The sequence below is a fragment of the Rattus norvegicus genome, chromosome 8, assembly GCF_021556685.1.
Source record: "Rattus norvegicus strain SHRSP/BbbUtx chromosome 8, alternate assembly SHRSP_T2T, whole genome shotgun sequence".
Taxonomy (NCBI): domain Eukaryota; kingdom Metazoa; phylum Chordata; class Mammalia; order Rodentia; family Muridae; genus Rattus; species Rattus norvegicus.
The window spans coordinates 22,438,625-22,457,793 of record NC_141541.1 but is presented as its reverse complement, the minus strand read 5'-3'; the positions used below and the strand labels follow the sequence as shown (position 1 = coordinate 22,457,793).

Below are 19,169 nucleotides of genomic sequence, written 5' to 3'. Positions count from 1 at the left end.
TTATTCACATGTATGCAGTCCCACATGCAATGACTCCCAAACACATGTGCACATATACTCAATCACAGATACACACACACACACACACACACACACACACACACACACACACACACAATCAATAAGCAGGTGTCAGAGAACACATTTTCTTAAACAAAAAATTAAAAGAATAAAGCTTATATGACTTTCAGCTTCTTAGAGAATCAGATATATTCCCTTTATTGTTGATGGCACATTTATCAGTCAAGAGTAACCATATCTATTCTTGATATGTCTGAGTCTTCTTTATGATGAAACTGTCTAATTTTGAAAAACCCCTTCTGACTAATAGAGATATCCCCAATCCTAGTTCAAAGAGAGAAAAAATAATTCAATAACTTTAAAGAATGTGTCTCTCCTATCCCTCCCATCCTTCTACTGTAGCAGGCCCTGTGCTGGTGCCATTTACCATCAACTTCACTGTCACTAATCTGGAGTATGTGGAGGATATGGGTCATCCTGGATCCAGGAAGTTCAACGCCACTGAGAGAGTGCTGCAGAAACTGGTGAGACATCCACTCCAATGTATACTGGCTCATCTACAGATGAAAGCTACACTCACCAGTACAATTTATGAGCAGGAAGGAGACCCCAGCAACTTCACTCATAGCTCATAAATGAAAGAGCTGAACACAGATAACAACTTGCTCTTCTCATGCTTCCCTTATCCTCATCCTCAGCATAGTTCTCATGCCTTTCACCTTTCTCCACAGCTCAGAGCACTGTTCAGTAAAACCAGTATCAGCTCCCTGTACTCTGGATGCAGATTGACTTTGCTCAGGTGAGACATTATAATAACAGCCCAAGCGATGGAGAGATAGTTCAGTCAATATACTGAACCTGACCTGAGTTTGATCCCCAGAACCGACCTAAAACGTCAGTCATGACAACGTGCACTTGTAAACCCAGTACTGGACTGAGAATGAAGAAGTATATACTGGATTGTCCTGGAGATTAACTGGCCAGTCAACCTAGTTAAATCAGTGTGGCTTATGCCTCATAATGAGAAAGAGAGAGAGAGAGAGAGAGAGAGAGAGAGGGGGGGGAAGAGAGAGAGAGAGGAAGAGAGAGAGAGAGAGAGAGAGAGAGAGAGAGACCTATTTCAAAAAGCCAAGATGGATGGCTCATGAGGTAGAATAAACTCTTTGATATCTATATGTATACATAAGCATGAACACACACACACACACACACACACACACACACACGTACACGCACACGGCGCACACACACAAATGCACTTGTACACATCACAATTGTGTTGGATCAGACTTTTCTAAGATATTCCTATTCTGGTTTAGTCATCTTGCCTTTTGTCTTTATGTCCGCAGCACTGGAAAATTTAGAACACCTGAGTTTCATATTAGCTCCTGATTCTTCCATTTGTCCTCAGCTGTCCTCATAGCCCGCAACGGCCACAGGATCTCAATGCTCAGATACTCTTAATTCTTCCTTTTTCTGACTTTGAAATAAAGTAGAATTGTGGAGTTGGGGGCTGGTTAAGTTCTGTGCATAGAAATCCTCTTAAGACAATATGAATTTCCATTTGCTATTAATACCTAATTCATGTTTTCATCTATTATAAATATGACCCCTCTAGGCACTGTGACATTATGATGTAGGTTTGAGTTTTGCATTATATTTAACATATTTACTTTCATGTCTGCTCTTTGTCACAAGATAATATTAGAAGTTATCATGTTCATAGAGTATACGCCTGGTTTTTCAGCCAATACACCAAATGTTCCACTTCTTCTGGCCCATTCCATACCTGTCCCAAACACCTCTGGATCACTCCCCAGATAGCCCATTTAATGTCAATTCCCTTGGCTGCTTTTTCCAGGCTTGAGCACAATGGGACAGCTACAGGAGTAGATGCCGTCTGCACCTACCACTCCAACGTTTCTAATCAAGGGCTGGACAGAGAACGTTTATACGGGGAGCTGAAAAGACTGAACATCATGGAGTTAGGACCCTATACCCTGGACCAAAACAGACTCTATGTCAATGGTAAGCTATATTTCAGAGACACAGTTTTCTCCTTCCACACCCCTACTTTCCCAATCCTACTCATTTTTTACTCCTTTTTCATTATCTATGTAGGTTATAAACAGAAGATTCTGGCCACCACCCACAGGCGTGAGTATCTTGAGTCTTCATTATTATTTACTAAGTCCATGAATCTGAAACTCTATCCCATGACAGAAACACATTTATTTAGGGATGAACAAGGGAGGTGTCATTTCATTATGTCTTCTAATGGATAGCATCTACAGTCAAAATAATTGTTTTTCCTTTGTTCTCAGCTTCAGTATTGGCAACTGTTTCTGAAGGAACACCGAACATTTCTTCTGCACCAACAGGTATGGATTCTCCACTGTTTAGATTCTTCCAGTCATTTAAAAATAAGGAGAGATCTGAGGCAGATGAAAACTGTCAGAAGACACCAAAGAGATTTCATAGTGTCTTCAGGTGCCTGCAGAATCTTTGAATACTAAACCTAGCACCCAAAACATTTCCTAGAACCCATTTCTTTTGTCCCTTGAATTCTACATCATCCAACATCCATAATTAGGGTACATTCTACCAGGACTAGTTGATGGGGGTATTTACTTAGTTTGTAATGGCTGTTGTGCAAGGAGCTTGCACATTCTTCGATCAAATCTCTAGTCTATCAAATAAATAATGAGTCAGAAGTTGGTCTTAATAACTATTTTTGGTCCTGAAAATGTAGCCTAGTTGATAGAATGCTTACCTGGCATGCACACAATTCTGAACTCCAACCAGCATCACATAAAGTAAACCTTTCAGTTCATGCCTATAACTTATGAGGTGGAGAAAGAAGGATCAGAAGTTAGCCTGGGCTACACAAGAGCTAGATTTGTTTTGTTTAAATGGGAGATGAGAAGAAAAAAATACATTGTTATTAAATAAATTAAATAGATAAAAAGTTATTTCTGCTAATTATTAGTATGCCTGTAATATAAACGTGTATCAATTTCCTGACCACAGAAGTACTGCTTTATCATTTTAGTAGAATTTTAAAGGTTTGATTTGTCCATAATTTGTAAGCTGAGTATTTCTGTTCCCTGAATTCCTTCCCCACTTTTTCTATGTTAAAACTGCCAATGTACCAGAAACCTTTTTAACTAGAACAAGGAAAATCCATCTGCTCGTCACAAGGAGTTGGTGCTTTTAAACAACTTGTGTTGTTTGACTCTAGTAGTGTGAACTGTACAATCTGGTGACATACAACTTTATTACTTTTCTCATTGCAGTAACAAAATACTCCACAAGAAGCTCCTTTGTGGCATCCGGGCTTGTTCTGAGTTACCATTTGCAGTACAAAATTTGTTATGTAAGAGAAGACATAGTGGTAGGAATGGAGGATGACTGTTCTCAATGTATCTAAAGTCAGTAAATAGAAAGGAGGTGGGACTGGGCTCTCTTACTTGAGCAAGGCTCCACCTCCTCAAGGTTCCACAACTTTCCCAAGCAGTTCCTGTAGCTATGGACCAAGAATTCAAACACATGACTCTTTCAGCAACATTTCTCATTCATGGCTACAATTAATATTCATATCTTTATCTTTGTGGTTGCATGAACTGGAACAAATTATCCAGCTTCCCACTTGCCTGTCTTTCCACTTTTAAAATGGGAATTATAGTAACATTACTTAATCCTACTAAGTGAATTATGACAGTCTCTCCAGCCTCTTCACATTTCTAAAGACAGTTTCTTACAAAAAATCTGTAGTTATCAATTCAACTAGGCTGACCAACCAATGGGCTCCAGGGGTCCATCTGTCTCTTCCCCCATTTAAAGCTGTGTTTACAGACCTATACAATAGTGATTGGCTTCACGTTTCTCCCATTTAATAGGGGTGCTAGAAATCTGGACTTAAATTTTCATGCTTCTGCAGTAGTCACTTCACCAATTGATTTATCTTCTTGGCCTCTCCTTTATAATTTTTTCCTTAGTCCTTTCAGAGATAGATACTGGTGAACTTATTAACTAAGAATCAATTTATAAAATAGTTCAGTTGAGAATAGCTGCATAACTTCTATAACTAACCAACTGACCAGCAGGTTGTGTTAAGAAACATTTTTCTTGAGTTGATTAAAGAAATGAAACTGCAGGTCACTTACAAATACATGTATGTCTCAGCTTCTTGATAGTTAATAAGGAAATGGTCCTTTTCTCTGCATAATTCATGGGAGTGAATGTCCAATTGCCAAGATTAGAACTATGGGTCATTTTATAGTACATGATGATTTTGCGTGATCCTCTCTACTCATTCCTACTTTTTATTATAACAAATTAACTGTCAAAATAAACAGAATTGGATCTGTCTGCAAACAAATTTCAATGGATACTGGCATCTTTTCTTATTTGACTGCATATTGCCTGGGCATAAAGGTATAAGAACTATAGAAAAAATCTTACTATGAAAAAAATCACATTAGGACTGGAATGATAGATCAGTCAAGTAAAGTACTTCTATCACAATCATGAGATACCAAGTTCATATCTGCAGCACTTGCATAAAAAGAAGAGTGTGGTAATACATATCTGTAATAATAGCACTGAAAGCAAAGACAGGAACATTCCTGAGGCCTACATCTCATTCAATCTAGGCAAATCAGTGAGTTCCACATTTAGTGAGAGATCTTTTCTCAGAAAGAAAACCAAAAAAAGTAGAAAAACAAAGACATAAGACATGATGTCTGGCTCCAAATGCACATGTATACAGGCATATGTAATATACATGAAAACATATATGCAAAAAAGGAAAAAATATCCTCTAATGACTATTGGAAGGTTTATGTAATATTTATTTATTCATTTATTTATTTATAAGATTCTAGGCTAAGAACTTAAAGTCATATATAATCATGACATTACTACAGTTATGTGGCCTGGTTCTGCTAGTTAGAAATGTGGTTTGAAACATACTATTTAATGTCTTAGTTCTTAAATCAATAATAAATATGTGCATCTCAAAGAAAGGATGTAGATTATTTTTCAGAAGCCTTCATCCTAGTTTCCAACACAGTGGGAATAGCATAACTTATTACTCACAATGTAGAAGAGTTCCACATCCTTACACCACTGTTTGTTTGCTTAATGACTACCATTCTGAGAAAAGTTAAATGGAATCTTAGTGGAATTTCTATCTACATTTTCTGGCTGGTTTGTATTAGTGCTGATATATGACCCTCTTGTACTATTGTGTGTACCCAAAAAACCCTCACTCACCATAGTTCAGAGACTATTGCACATCAGTGTTTATTGCATCACTTTTCATGATAGCTGAGTTTTGGAACCAACAGTAATGTCTACAAACAAATTGATGAAGAAAACATGCTACATATGCAAAATGAAACATTGCAGCAATAAACAATAAGTCTTCTCAATTGTAGAAAAACTGATGTAACTGGCTATACATTGTGAATTGTTATACTCAGAAAGACAAATATCATGTTTCCTCTCATTTGAGGGCCTTAGGTTCCTTATGTGTTTATATATAATTTTTATCAATGGATGACAAAAGTGTTGAAGTGGTAATGTCTTAGGAACAAAAATAATGGGAGAGGTGGGAGGTGGGAGCAGAAAAGTAGAAGGCTGTGAGTTGTGTGAGGGAAGGGTGTGGTCCAAGTACATTATAGGCTTGCATGAACATGCCCAACATAGTACTGAGAAGAGACAAAATAGATTTACATTATAAAAACTCAGAAGCCAAGGATGACTTAAGATAGCTACCTGGAGGGAAAGATACACTTCCATTCTGCTTTATAGTGAAGTTACCTCTATACAGCAATCCTACTTATCCTTGATAATTAAGTTGAAGATCTCATGATGTCTCTTCCCTCCCCACCCACTAAAGAACCTGTGCTTCTTACAGGAAAATTTTCTCCAGTACTTGAATATGTATATAGTTATTGCCTCATGCTGAAGTCCAGAGAGAAATAAAAGCATGAGCTCCTGTCTTTCTGTCATCCCTTCTGCAGCAGCCAGCCCTGTCCTGGTACCTTTCACCATCAACTTTACAATCACTAACCTGGAGTTTGAGAAGGATATGCGATACCCTGGATCCAGGAAGTTCAATATCACTGAGAGAATCCTACAAAGCTTGGTGAGAGAACTGCTCATTGCAACCATCACCACCTACTGGTGATGCCACTTGAAGAAATTAATACCCATTTCTTCATCCTGATTGTACATATGCAAGTCCAACTCACCATTGCCTGCTTTTCACATCTCAATTCTGTCCTCTCTATTGCTCATTTCTCCTCCTCACCCCTCTCCTCCTTCTTCACAGCTCAGGCTCTTGTTCAACAAAACCAGTGTTGGTCGATTGTATTCGGGCTGTAGGCTGGTCTTGCTCAGGTGAGTCTTTAGAATAGCAGGCTAGAGTTACTTAAAGTTCTCTCAGACCAAAAACTGTGTTCAAATTCCTCCCTGTATTTCTACACAACATGTGCACAGGAGAATTCAGGAAGTACCATATCTGGTCTCAAATTTTCTCCTAATTCTACTACTTGTCCAGCAGTCAATCAACAACATTGCAAGTTCCTTCTGATCATCCACTCTGTGTTCCTTCCTATCTCTCCTTACTTTAAAGTAAAAGAACATTTCTTGTGAACCCTAATGTTAACCCACATAATTTCTCTTAAAGCAAACATGCCCTTTATGCTCACTTATTTTGATTTTTTGTGTTCTAATTATCATTTTTAGTATGTTTCATTTATGACTTCTTCTTCTCCCATAACCTACACTTGCTTATGTGATTCTTGTAATTGATAAAAATTCTTGACTCACTGTCTGCCCAGGGTCACACATTACTGGAGGTCAATAAGATAGAAATTGTACAACTGACTTATAAGTCTGCACCAGATATTTCTGTTCCTCTGAACCCCTTGTATGTTGTGCCAGGTATTTCAGAATCCTTCCTCAGGGAATTCATTTATCATCATTCTTCTTATTTAACCTTTTCAGGCCAGAGAAAAATAGGGCAGCTACAGGGGTGGATGTCATTTGTACCTATCACCTCATCCCTTCTGGCAACAAGCTAGTAAGTGAACATATATATGGAGAGCTGAGCAGTCTGACCCAGGGTGTCACCCAGCTGGGTCCCTATACCCTGGACCAGAACAGTCTCTATGTCAATGGTGAGCATCAGCCATTTTGTGCTTTGCTATATTGAAGAGTCCAAACCTTCCCTTTCCAGGCCTCCTTTTCCTCAATTCTAATATACTTTGAATCTCCTATTATCTCTGTAGGTTACACAAACCATATTCTGGCTACCACCCCCAGAGGTGAGTATTTTAAGTTTCCTTAATTTCATTCTATACTTATCCTTATACCTAGCTTTTTGAAATAAAAAAAAGGAAAAAAGCCTTTTCATTTTATTCTTCACCAAACTTCCAAGATGAGATGAATAGCAATTTAAAACCTATCAGAACCCACATTAGGACATTCTTCAAGGTGTCTCTACATAGATGATGTCTCTATTCTAAATGAATGTCTTTTCTCCCCACAGTCTCTATGCTTAGCAATGTTTCTTCAAATACAGCAAATCCCATCTCCAATCCCACAGGTAAAATTTTCTCTGAAAATGCTCTTGTAGTTAGTTACAGGAGGCAGAAGGGGTGGAAAAGTATGTCCTAGAGAATCCCAAAGTTGACTCTTATACAGGGCTTCAAAAGTCTGAGAATTCTCAGAATACTATTTCCTACCCTAGCATCTGGCCTCCAAAGTCCAAGCATTCTTTAGTACCTGCTTCTTAATGTAGGTATCTATTCACTTCTAAATCTTCCTCAAAGACTTAGAAAAATATTAATCAGCAGTCAAGAAAAATGTCTACAGGAAGCAATGTATAAAACATCAACTCATGAACTTATCAGATTCCTAATTTGACCATTTGAACAAATGGCCAAAATGTGTGTGTGTGTGTGTGTGTGTGTGTGTGTGTGTGTGTGTGTGTGTGTGTGTATTGTGTGTTTGTATGCATGCACACATGCTTGTTTGTGTTTTTACTTTTAGAAGCCAGAGGTGAGTCTGTTGCTCTTCCTCAGGTCTCATGTTGGGAATAGAGAGTTAAGAGGTAATTCCATAAATAATGCACTTGTTACTTAAACGTGAGAACCAGAGTATGTATTCCCAGAACCCACATAAAATCTGGATGAGCATAGCTACTTCTCTGTAATCCCAGAATGCAAGAGGTGAACTCTCTGGAACTACTAGAAAGACAGATTAGCAGAAAGAAAAAGCTCTGGGTTTTCTGCAAGAGACCTTGCCTCAATATATAAGATGGACTAGTAAGAGCACCAGTGGAAGGGGAAGCCCTGGGTCCTGCTAAGACTGAACCCCCAGTGGACTAGATTGTTGGGGGAGGGTGGCAATGGGGGGAGGATGGGGAGGGGAACATCCATAAAGAAGGGGAGGGGGAGGGATTAGGGGGATGTTTGCCCGGAAACCGGGAAAGGGGATAACACTCAAAATGTAAATAAGAAATACTCAAGTTAATAAAAATAAATAAATAAAAACCTAGAGGGCTGTAATCAGGATGTAAAGTGAATAAAAATAAATATTAAAAAAATTAAAGAAAAAAAAAAGATGGACTAGGACTGGAGAAGACACCTGACATCAACCATGGGTTTCACACACGGATACATGGATACATGTACCTGAACAGACATATGCTCCACACTATGCAAACACAGGCACATATATGAATACCACATAGCCACATACATATGCCCAATAATTCCATGGTTCTAAATGCTTTTGTTTCTTTTCAGAATTCTCTAACATAAGCCTTTACTCTGAGCTGAGAATTGATCCTGCTCGGATAAATTATCCCTATGTTCTAGACATCTAAGGTCTCTTCCTCTGATGGACATGCCACAAAGAACAAACCTGTCAGTGATGCATAGATAAAGTTATGTACAGCTGCCATGCCGTGACATGAAGGGAATCAAAAGATGAAGAAAACAATTAGTCAAAGCAGTGATAGAGGCATGAGCGATTTATCAGTGGCTTGATGACCCCCTCCTCCATCCATGTTGGAACTCTGTATTGGTAACAACTGCTGTGAATTTAAGTGCATCAGCCATGTGGTATGCTAAAGACAGCATTCCACAGAGCTCCTTCCCATCTTTTTTCTTCTTTCCTCCTCTTCTTTTGTGATAATTCCTGAACTTTGCAGGGGTGATACAGATGTTCTGTGTGTATCTAAGTGCTAAAAAGTTATTCTCAGCGCTTTGACTAGTTATGAATCTCTGCAAGAACTGCTGTCTGCTGTAAAATATGGCATCTTACCAAGACTGTAAGCATAGTGCTATTATATTTTAACTGCCATAAGTGTTTAATTGCTGGAATTCATATCATTCAAAATAAGGGGTTCATTCATTCTGGGAGAGACATCTCAAATTGTTGCCCTAGTATGAATGTATGGGTTCCAGTGATATGAATATAAAATATGTTCTAAACTCTAAATCTTCTAAATATGACTCAGTGCTCAACTTCTCCCCTAATCTAATTGCAGCCTCAAGCTCTGCTCTGCAGCTGTGCACTCTTAACTTCACCATCACTAACCTACCCTACATGAATGACATGTGGGTCCCAGGATCTGCCAAGTTCAATAAAGTGGAGAAAATCCTGAAGCTCCTGGTGAGACTTCTGCCCACCTCCCTTGCCTCACCCACTCTGTCACGTTTTGTCCTGTTTGCTCACTTCAGCCACACCTGCCACCTGATTTCTAGTTCTCTTCTTTGTTTTATGTACTATCAAACACCCACATCCTACATGCCATAAGCAATAATACCCGGCCTACCTATTGCCTCACCTACTTAAGACTCACCTACAACATTATTCTATCCCTTCTCTTACGTGGCTCATTGATGTTGCATTCACTCACTGTATCCATGCCTTCCTGCCCCATTCATTGATACCTCTTTTATCTCTTCCAGCACAGCCCACTGGTCTCTAGGTCTAGCCACTGATGGTTGGCAAACCTACCCCATCCACACCTGTGTCCCTCTGTTACTACCCCTAAATAATGCTCACTTAGATTACATTTGTAATATTCTCTGAGCCTCTACCTATCTTTTCCAGACCTTGTCACCTCTTCTTGCCCTATCTAAAGATTATCCCACCTACTATCGATTTGCCCAAGCAATTTACTAAAGCCCTATCCACCACTTCCCTGTCTTGGTCTGCCATTTGTTCCTCCCCATATTTTTCCCATGACCTTCCATGGTGCCCTGGCCAACTCTTTCAGCCCTACCTACTTCTCTTGCTTTCTCCTGTGGTGACCTGTTCATCTCCCTTATCCTATCTACTGTTGTCACATCCTCTTAATCCTACCATATCATGTTTTTCTTGCCCCCTCTATTCACTAAGGTCCTACTCACAACCCCATCTTGCCCAACCTATAGATGCTCATACATATTCTGGTCCCCACCCACCTGTTCCCAGTCCACCTATCCCTCTTCTTATCATTTCCACTTATTGTTTGTCTATCAGTTCAAGACTTGCTTACCTCCGTTTCTGCACCCCTTTTTTAAAGACATGCTAAAACTCCCATCTCTGGGTTTACTGGTACCTACCACATCTGTCTTGCTATAGTTTGCCTCACCTACTTTTTCCAGCCTTGTCCACCTCACTCTTACTCCGATAATGTATGTCCTGACTACCCACTCTATCCATGCCTACATATTTTGCCTTTACCATTGGTGACCTACCCACCTGCCCTTGCCCTACCCACAGTTGTGGGTTTACCCACCTTCTCTAGACATACAATTGTCCTGATTCCCATCCCATTCACTAAAGCCCTTCTCCATTCTAATACTGCCTTTGTCTCTCTCTTATACTTCATTCTGATGCCTGATTACATCTGGCATCAGATATTCTGATCGTATTACATCAGTATTGTGCCCACCCATCCTAATCCTCTCTACTTTTCTCTTCCTATACCCACTGGTTCCTGTTCCATCTCTCTGATCTCCATTCATCCCTCCCTTGTCACACTCATTGACTGCCCCTGAACTCACTGTAGCCCTGTCTACATTCCACTTACAATCCTGCCCACTTAACCTTTATTACCTAACACTGGTGTATACCACATTCTTATTTTCACATTCATGAATGCCCTTGCTGCAAATTCTAATTGGTTTACATCTCTACTGCCGCTTTCACCCATCCAGTCTCACACACATCTTCCCGTACCATTCATAGTGTTTCTAGTATCACACTTCCTTCTCTCTTGGTCTTCCCACTTTTCCCAACTAAGACCAATAACTGAATCCTCTCTATTCTTCACAGCTCAAACCACTGTTTCAAAATGCCACTGGTGGTCCACTGGACTCTGGTTGCAGACTGACCTCACTCAGGTGAGAACAATAGAGGAGACCACCCAAGAAGGCATGATAGAATTTCTTCACACATTTCTCTATGTCTAAGTCTTACTTTTGTTCTCAACCTTTTTTGCAACCCCCTGAGTTAGGCCTGAATCTATTTTTCTCTTTCTTATTAACTTCAATATTCCAAGGTATGTGTATTATCTTCTATAACTGAAACAAAGAAAACAAAACAAGAAGCCCAGAAATAATAAACTTACAATGAAATGTCTTTTTGTTTGACACATTCAGGTTTGCTAAAATTCAGTATGTATCTGAGCATAAATTTCTGATTCTCTTTCCTTTATCTGTTAAATACTGGGATTACAGGTGTCTGTTATCAAGTCCAGTGTGTGTGGTGCGATGGTACCCAGAGCTTATGTACAGTAGGCCAGCATTCTACCAAACAGGGTATATCACAAATCTAAGAGAAAAGTGTAGTTTTGATCACAGATTTAAGCCAACTCTCTAATTAGGTGATTACTTGCTTTTGGTTTGTGGAGGGGCAACAGAGCTAAATTGACCACATCCAGACCAAAAAAAAAAAAAAAAGAAAAGAAAAGAAAAAAGAAAAGAACAGGTTAAAATGCTACAGTTTCCTTGAGAACACACCCTAAATAATCTAAAGACCTCTCACTTAGCCCCTCCTCTCCAGCAATCTCCACTTCCCAATAGCACCATGTCTCTGCAGTATTCACATTTAGAGGTTATTTATTATTTAATCTAACATTGTATTTCTTGAGAATTTGTTTGGATACTCTTTCTAAGGAATCACAACTACTCCTCTGTCCTTAATTGAAGAGTGGTCCTCCTGTATTCTATAAAGCCATATACTTTAACTAAGTGTACAGCTTTGGGAGGAATGCATTTTGGTGGTAAGAGAGGAAGGAAAAACCTGCTAAGTCAATCACCTAAATCAACCTCTTTGATCAGTGGAATAACAGAAGTCAAAGATGATGATCCTCACATTCTAGCACAATACTTCTTAGAAACAATATGGCAAAACAATTGCAAATTACAAATGAAATAAGGGACATGCCTGACCCTTTGTAAGAGATGCTCTACAGCTTTTAAATACAGTCTGAGACACATCCAACCATTCCTGATATTTCACATAAAACAAGGAGTTAATATGTGCCAGACGCTATGGTACAGAACAGAGAGACTGTTATATTGGCATTATTATGGGTGACTGTTTTATGTACAGTAGGATATACTAGGATTGTATGAGTTAGAGTTTTCCAGAGGAGAAGAATCTATTGGTTGATGCATATTTTAAAAGGGATGTATTAGTTTGGTTTATAAGATTCATGTTGTATAGTCTAACAATAGCCATCTGCAACCTAGAGGGACTGAGAGTCCAGTAACTGCTCAGTCTACAATAGTAAATGCTTCTACCATGTACTGAAGGCCAAGAAGACAATTGGAAAGCTATTGGTCTCCAGTCTAGGTTTGAAGCCAATGAAGTTGGGTTCTAATGGCAAAGAAAGATGGAATAGGTAACACTGATAGCAGCTTCAACAGGAAAATGAAGTTGCTAGCAGAATATAAAAACTTCCTACATGTAGGTTGACTAGAAGGTGCCAAACACATTCAGAGTAGATCTTCTTACTCCAATTATCTTAATATATCCCCACATATACGCCCAGAGTTTTGTCTATGAATAATTTGAGAATTTTTTAAGTTGACATTTATTAACCATAACATGTATCTCAGAAATCTAGCTAGAAACATATGTTGATTACCTCATCTTCTCATCCTAAAGCTATAATTACAAAAAAAAAAATCCCTTTACATCAACAAATATACTCTGGGGAAGGTACAACTGACGTATGTTTTAGAATCATAAAGTTCAATGTTTCCCTCATATAACCTTCTGAATATTTTCAATGTAATAATTATCATTCCCATTGGACCAATAGAAATACCAAGGTTCAAAGAAGTTAAAAAACATGCCTATTACTGAGAGTTGCCAAATGTTAGAGCTAGAACAAAAACATTTTCCACTTAGACCTTATGTCTTTCTCTAGCATTATTTTTTTTAATTTTATAAAGTTTAATACAAAATTAAGTATAATTTAGGAACTCACAAGTAAATGTCATCATACAGTACATAAAACTTACTTTTATGAAGGTTTTCTTCTTTAAGTCTTTTTCTGTCTCTAACTTTTATTGAAAATTCATATAATATACTCTGATCATAGTTTCCCCTCCCTGATATTTTCTCATTTCCTCTGCTCCCTACCCATCTAAGTCTTCACCTTATTTCTCTCTTTCTTTAGAAAAATAAACAGGCAAATAAAAAAACAAATTAATAAACCACTAGTCAGTCTACTTATTGCTATCTCCTCTATTTGCCTTTTCCAGGCCTAAAGAGGATGGAGAGGCCACCAGAGTAGACATGGTCTGCACTTACCATCCAAACTCCACAGGCACTGCTCTGGACAGCAAGCAATTATACTTGGAACTAGAACAGCTCACCCACAACATTACTCAACTAGGTCCCTATACCCTGGACCAAAATAGTCTCTATGTCAATGGTAAGTTATGGTCACATGAACTTTTCTGTAGCAAAGCCTGAATTGTGTCAATTTAAGGATATCTGTTTTCTCCACATTTATACAAACCTTCTTACTTTTTGTCACTTTGTTCCTCACTGTAGGTTACACACACCAGACTGCAGTAACCAGCCCTAGCAGTGAGTATTTAAAAAATTCATCACATTACAGTTTGGAAGAAAAATGAGTCCCTGACCAGCTTTAAAATAAAAGGAAGGAGTTAGTTGCTCATGCTAAGAAGCTCTTGAAATCACAGCTCCTTGTAGTTAGGTGCATCCTTCCATATTTCTTTTGCAAAAGAGAAATGATATTGAATTGTAATTGGGTGAATGGGTAAAAAAAATTGGTAAATGATTTAATAGAAACATAAATGAGAGTCTTTGCTGAAGATATTCCCTTTTAAGTTCTATAACTTCTCATTTTTTCTTGTGTATGTGTAGGAAGGTTGTTGAGTTGTATGTATGTGGCATGTGTCCATACAGGTTCAATTACATACATTTACTGCTTATATAAGCCAATGGTTGACTTGGTTTGTCTTTCTTTATTATTCTTAACCATATTTTTTTTCTTTTTTAAAAATTTTTTATTGGATTTTTTAAAATTTACATTTCAAATGTTATCCCTTTTCCTAGTTTTCCATTCATAAACTCCTATCCCAACCTGCCTCCCCCTTCTTCTATGAGGGTGTTCCCCACCCATCTACCTATCCCTTCCTGCCTCCCTGCCCTGACATTCCCCTACATTGGGGGTTTCCAGCCTTGGCAGGACCAATGGCTTCTCCTCCCCTTGGTGCCCAACAAGGCCATCCTCTGCTGCATATGAAGCTGAAGCCATGGGTCTCTGCCAGAGCAAGACAAATACAAAGGCGAATGCTTGCAGCCCATCACTGAATTTAGAATGGGGTCCCCAATGGAGGAGTTAGAGAAACTAATGAAGAAGCTGAAGGGGTTTGCAATCCCATAAGAACAACAATACTAACCAACAAGAGTTCCCAGGAACTAAATTACCATCCAAAGAGTACACCTTAACCATATTTTTTAAGACAGGGTCTCTCATTAAAATGGAGCTCACATAGTCAACTAGACTAGCTAGCTAGCAAAGTCCAGACATCTAACTGTCTTCATCTTTCTCTCCAGTGCCAGGATTTTCAGCATATGCCACCACCACCAGATTTTTCATGTGTACTGGAGTACTTAACTCAGGTCCTCATGCTTGCCGAACAGTTTTGCCCATTGAGCTCTTTCTCATTTTTACCTTCCTGACCTGAAATGCAGGATGGCTTAGTACTGCTGCTTTCAATTAGTGAGCCAAGGATACTTAATGCTGTACTCTCCAATGAGATAACAGAGTCAGGACTGTGGCCTCAGGCTCTCCCTGCCCTGTGTTAATTACTAAGCATGACAAAAAGCTAATTTTCTCCTTAAACCCTCACTACTATAGAATCATCCTTGGAGTTATTTACCTTCAATTTCACCATCACCAACCTTCAGTACACAAAGAACATGCAACCTGCAGGATCCAAGAAGTTTAACATCATGGAGAAGATCCTGCAAGGCCTGGTAAGTCCTGTTTATGTTACTCCAGCCTTGTTTACTTCACTTCTTCCCTGAATACTCACTATTCCTGTCTATCTATCTTCCACAGTCACGAAACCAAACTTTATCACCACACACTTCTCTCCAGAACTATCTCCTCTCTAGTCCTATGTATCTCTCTTCAATCCCCTTCTACTTCCAACTCACCAAGCTAGAGACCCAAACATCTCTGAGAGTCTGCCATTCTTTATCCAATCTAAACTTAGTCTTACCTCCTCTATTATTCCACATACCCATCTTCACCACAGACTACCTCATTCTGACCAAACTCTATTGTCTGACCCCAACTCCTCATTTCTGGAACTTTACTTGTGGCACTTCCACTGTTCGTCAGCCATGCTAGCTTACTCCAGGCCAATCTACCAATCTCCAGCTCCACCACTTTCATCTATACCCTCTAAACTTTACCCCAACCTACCCAATTGGTTCATCCCAAGTGGATTCTTATTCCCACCAACAGTGTGCATCACCAACAGAAGAGCAACTAATTAAAGGGGAAAATCTGTCCTTTGATCCCCTGTGCCATTGCCTCACCTTCTATTCTCTTTTCAACAGCTTGGGCCCTTGTTCAAGAACACCAGTATAGGGCCTTTATATGCTGGCTGCAGACTGACTTGGCTAAGGTGAGTCCTTAAAAGGTCAACCCAGGGTGGCCCCTGTGCTGTCACACCCACCGATGTGAAGTATTTCTTACTTGCCCTCCCCGCCCCCAATGTCTTCAGCACAGAAGGCTATTCAGGAGTCAGTGGTACTAGGAAAATACATCCCTTGATGCTGCTAGTTTTCCTTATAACTGTCTCAAATCCTTGGCAAGCACAACAGTAGAATAAGACACCAGTTTTAGGCACATGTTCTAGAATCTCTTCTTGCTTTCTTTCTTTCACAAGAAGAGACATTATCACAGAGTCTCAACTCTACTAAGGTTTCACTAAAAAAAAGGCAATTCTCATCTCACTTGAATATCCATGTTTCTTGATTAATTACTATGGGAAGAAAATGGAACCAGTCTGTGTGTGTGTGTGTGTGTGTGTGTGTGTGTGTGTGTGTGTGTGTGTGTGTACGGATTTCATTCAAATATAAAGAAAACTGAAATTATAAAAACTACTGGCAAATAGATTTTTCTAGAAAATATCAAACAATGTGATCCAAAGTCAGAGATCCAAAACTTTCGTCTATGGACCCTATTTATAAAGCATATACTCATCCCAGTAAAAAAAAAAAGTAATCTAACTGTGAATGAAACCTAAAAATATAGAAAGGAAGCCAAGAGAGGATAACAATAATAATAATTATTATTATTAAGGAAAGATGGGAAGAGATGGACAAAATGATCCTGAGACATGAAGGAGAAAAAGAAACTAAGAAGTATAATACAAGGAATGAATGGTACATAAGAGAATAGGAATGATGGGTGGAGGAGAACCTTTAAAACAGTTCATTAGATAATTTCATAATAATATCTAACTCTATATTTTCCTAATTCTAAAATCCTAAAGATGGGTTAATCAGTTAAAAGCACTCTTCTAAAGGACCCAAATTTGGTTACCAGCACCAATGTCAGGAAGTTCACTACTACCTGTGATAGTTCCAGAGAATCTGACACCCACCTCTAGTCTTTGTGGGTTCCCAGACATGTATGAGCGTGCAAACACACACACACACACACACACACACACACACACAATTAAAACAACAAAGACAAATGCATATAACCATTTGCTTTATTGAAACCCAGACAACTATTTTCAACATGAGCTAAATCTCCTGTCTATATGCTATAAAGATGTAGGTTTTAGTCTTAAAATTTGTTTATATTTGTCCCACTCCCCAGTTCTTCTCAGTCTGAGTTATACAGGGAGAAATGTTTTTGAAGAGCAAAACTTTCAACCTAAATATTTTGATTTTTTAAAATTACTTTATGTGCATGAATGTTTTGCTTTCAGTAAACAAGCTCATGTGTGCACATGAGTATGAGCGTGTACCAAAAGACAATACTATCATCTTCATCAGAAGCTCACACCTATTTTTTAATTAAAGAGTTCTTTTTATCAGTACTTCAGAGTTGAGACATCTTCTAGTGACTTTACAGCCTGTATCCCTGACTCCCTTTCCTAAGAACTGAAGTAGTCATGACCCTCTGGATTTCTTTCCTGAGTGTGAAAGAAGGAATTTTTGCTGTCACTGAGTACTAACTTCCCGTATTACTCTAATAATTCTGAAGAGCATTTATGAATATTGATTATACTCTCTCTCCCCAGTTCCAGGAAGGATGGTAAAGCCACTGGAATAGACACAGTTTGCACCTATTACCCTGACCACATGGGTCATGGGCTGGCCACAGAACAACTTTACTTGGAGCTGAGCAATCTGACCCATGGTGTCACTCAACTGGGCCCCTACACTCTGGATCAGGACAGTCTCTATGTTAATGGTGCGGAGATGAGTATTAGTCAATTTCCTTATTGGTTTAACAAAGCTCTTAACAAGTATAACTTAAAGAAAGAAAGATTAATTCTGGCTCAGTGTTTAAAAAAAGATTCCTTCATGGCAGAGAGACAGGAATGTTGGTGTTTAATATATGTTCTTCTTTTCATATACCCCAGAGCCTAAAACCAAGGAATGATACTACCAATAGTGAGGGATGGTCTTGACTGCTCAATTAAGTCCTCTGGATAGGCCTTCATGAACTTGCATAGGTTATTGAAAATCCCATGAAACTGACAGTCAAGATTAAGCATCCTAGACTGCTCACCTTTAATGCCACTTAGCATCCCACATGTACTTCTGATCTACTTTCTGTCTGCTCCCTCTACTTTTATTCTTTCATCGGTGAAGATTATACTCATTAGATCTTAATCACTACCTCCAATAACTAGTATGATTAGGTTTAAGATGTCGGAAATTTTGAAATTTTCTACCATATATAGTCCAGACCTTTGAAAGGGAAGCATCCATGAACTTACTTTCTACATACCTCATCCCAACCCCACATTCAGCCTTTAGTGAGCAAAGTTCTATTGCCTACTATTGCCCAGACATAGGAACTTCCTTGCTGGAAAATACAGAAAAATGGAGTTTCCAGCAACCACATAAAATGCTTTCTTCCTAATTTTTATGCTGAGAGCTTCTACTTCAATGTAAAGGCTCATGTTTGAATGTGGGTTTCTTCTTCCTGCCTGGGTGAGTTTTGAGTCAAAATCTCTGCATCTAGCCCAGTCTTCCATCTGGACTTAATAGTAGAGTTAACAAAGCCTCTTTTCTTCTCAATATATAAAGTGCATTTGATCCATTATAGATGGGAACTTAGCCTTTTCTATTCCATATGCACACGTCTGATATTCATTTGATTGGACATATATTTATGTGATGTTGCATATCTATATATTTGTACATGCACATGGTGGCCTGAAGCTAATATTATGTGTCATATTTGAGTTCTCTCCATCTTATGTATTAGGTAGAGGACTCTTTCTGAACCTTGAGTTTGTTGTTTTGGTCAGTCTGGCTAGCCAGCTTACTACAGGGATTCCCTATAGTTGCCTCCACCATACTAAGATTAGAGATGGACTGGCACA

At 38.8% G+C, this 19,169-nt stretch overlaps 1 protein-coding gene across 1 annotated transcript in view; it reads left to right on the top strand.

Moving 5' to 3' along the window:
* Muc16 (mucin 16, cell surface associated) overlaps nt 1-19,169 on the top strand; it is a 203,053-nt gene that overhangs the window by 112,204 nt on the left and 71,680 nt on the right. Inside the window, 17 exon segments of the mRNA NM_001428753.1 lie at nt 424-545; nt 753-820; nt 1,883-2,049; nt 2,143-2,178; nt 2,346-2,402; nt 6,051-6,175; nt 6,362-6,429; nt 7,039-7,211; nt 7,323-7,358; nt 7,583-7,639; nt 9,590-9,714; nt 11,368-11,435; nt 13,809-13,981; nt 14,104-14,139; nt 15,440-15,558; nt 16,150-16,217; nt 17,853-18,025. Of these exon segments, the coding sequence (NP_001415682.1) occupies nt 424-545; nt 753-820; nt 1,883-2,049; nt 2,143-2,178; nt 2,346-2,402; nt 6,051-6,175; nt 6,362-6,429; nt 7,039-7,211; nt 7,323-7,358; nt 7,583-7,639; nt 9,590-9,714; nt 11,368-11,435; nt 13,809-13,981; nt 14,104-14,139; nt 15,440-15,558; nt 16,150-16,217; nt 17,853-18,025 (1,671 nt within the window).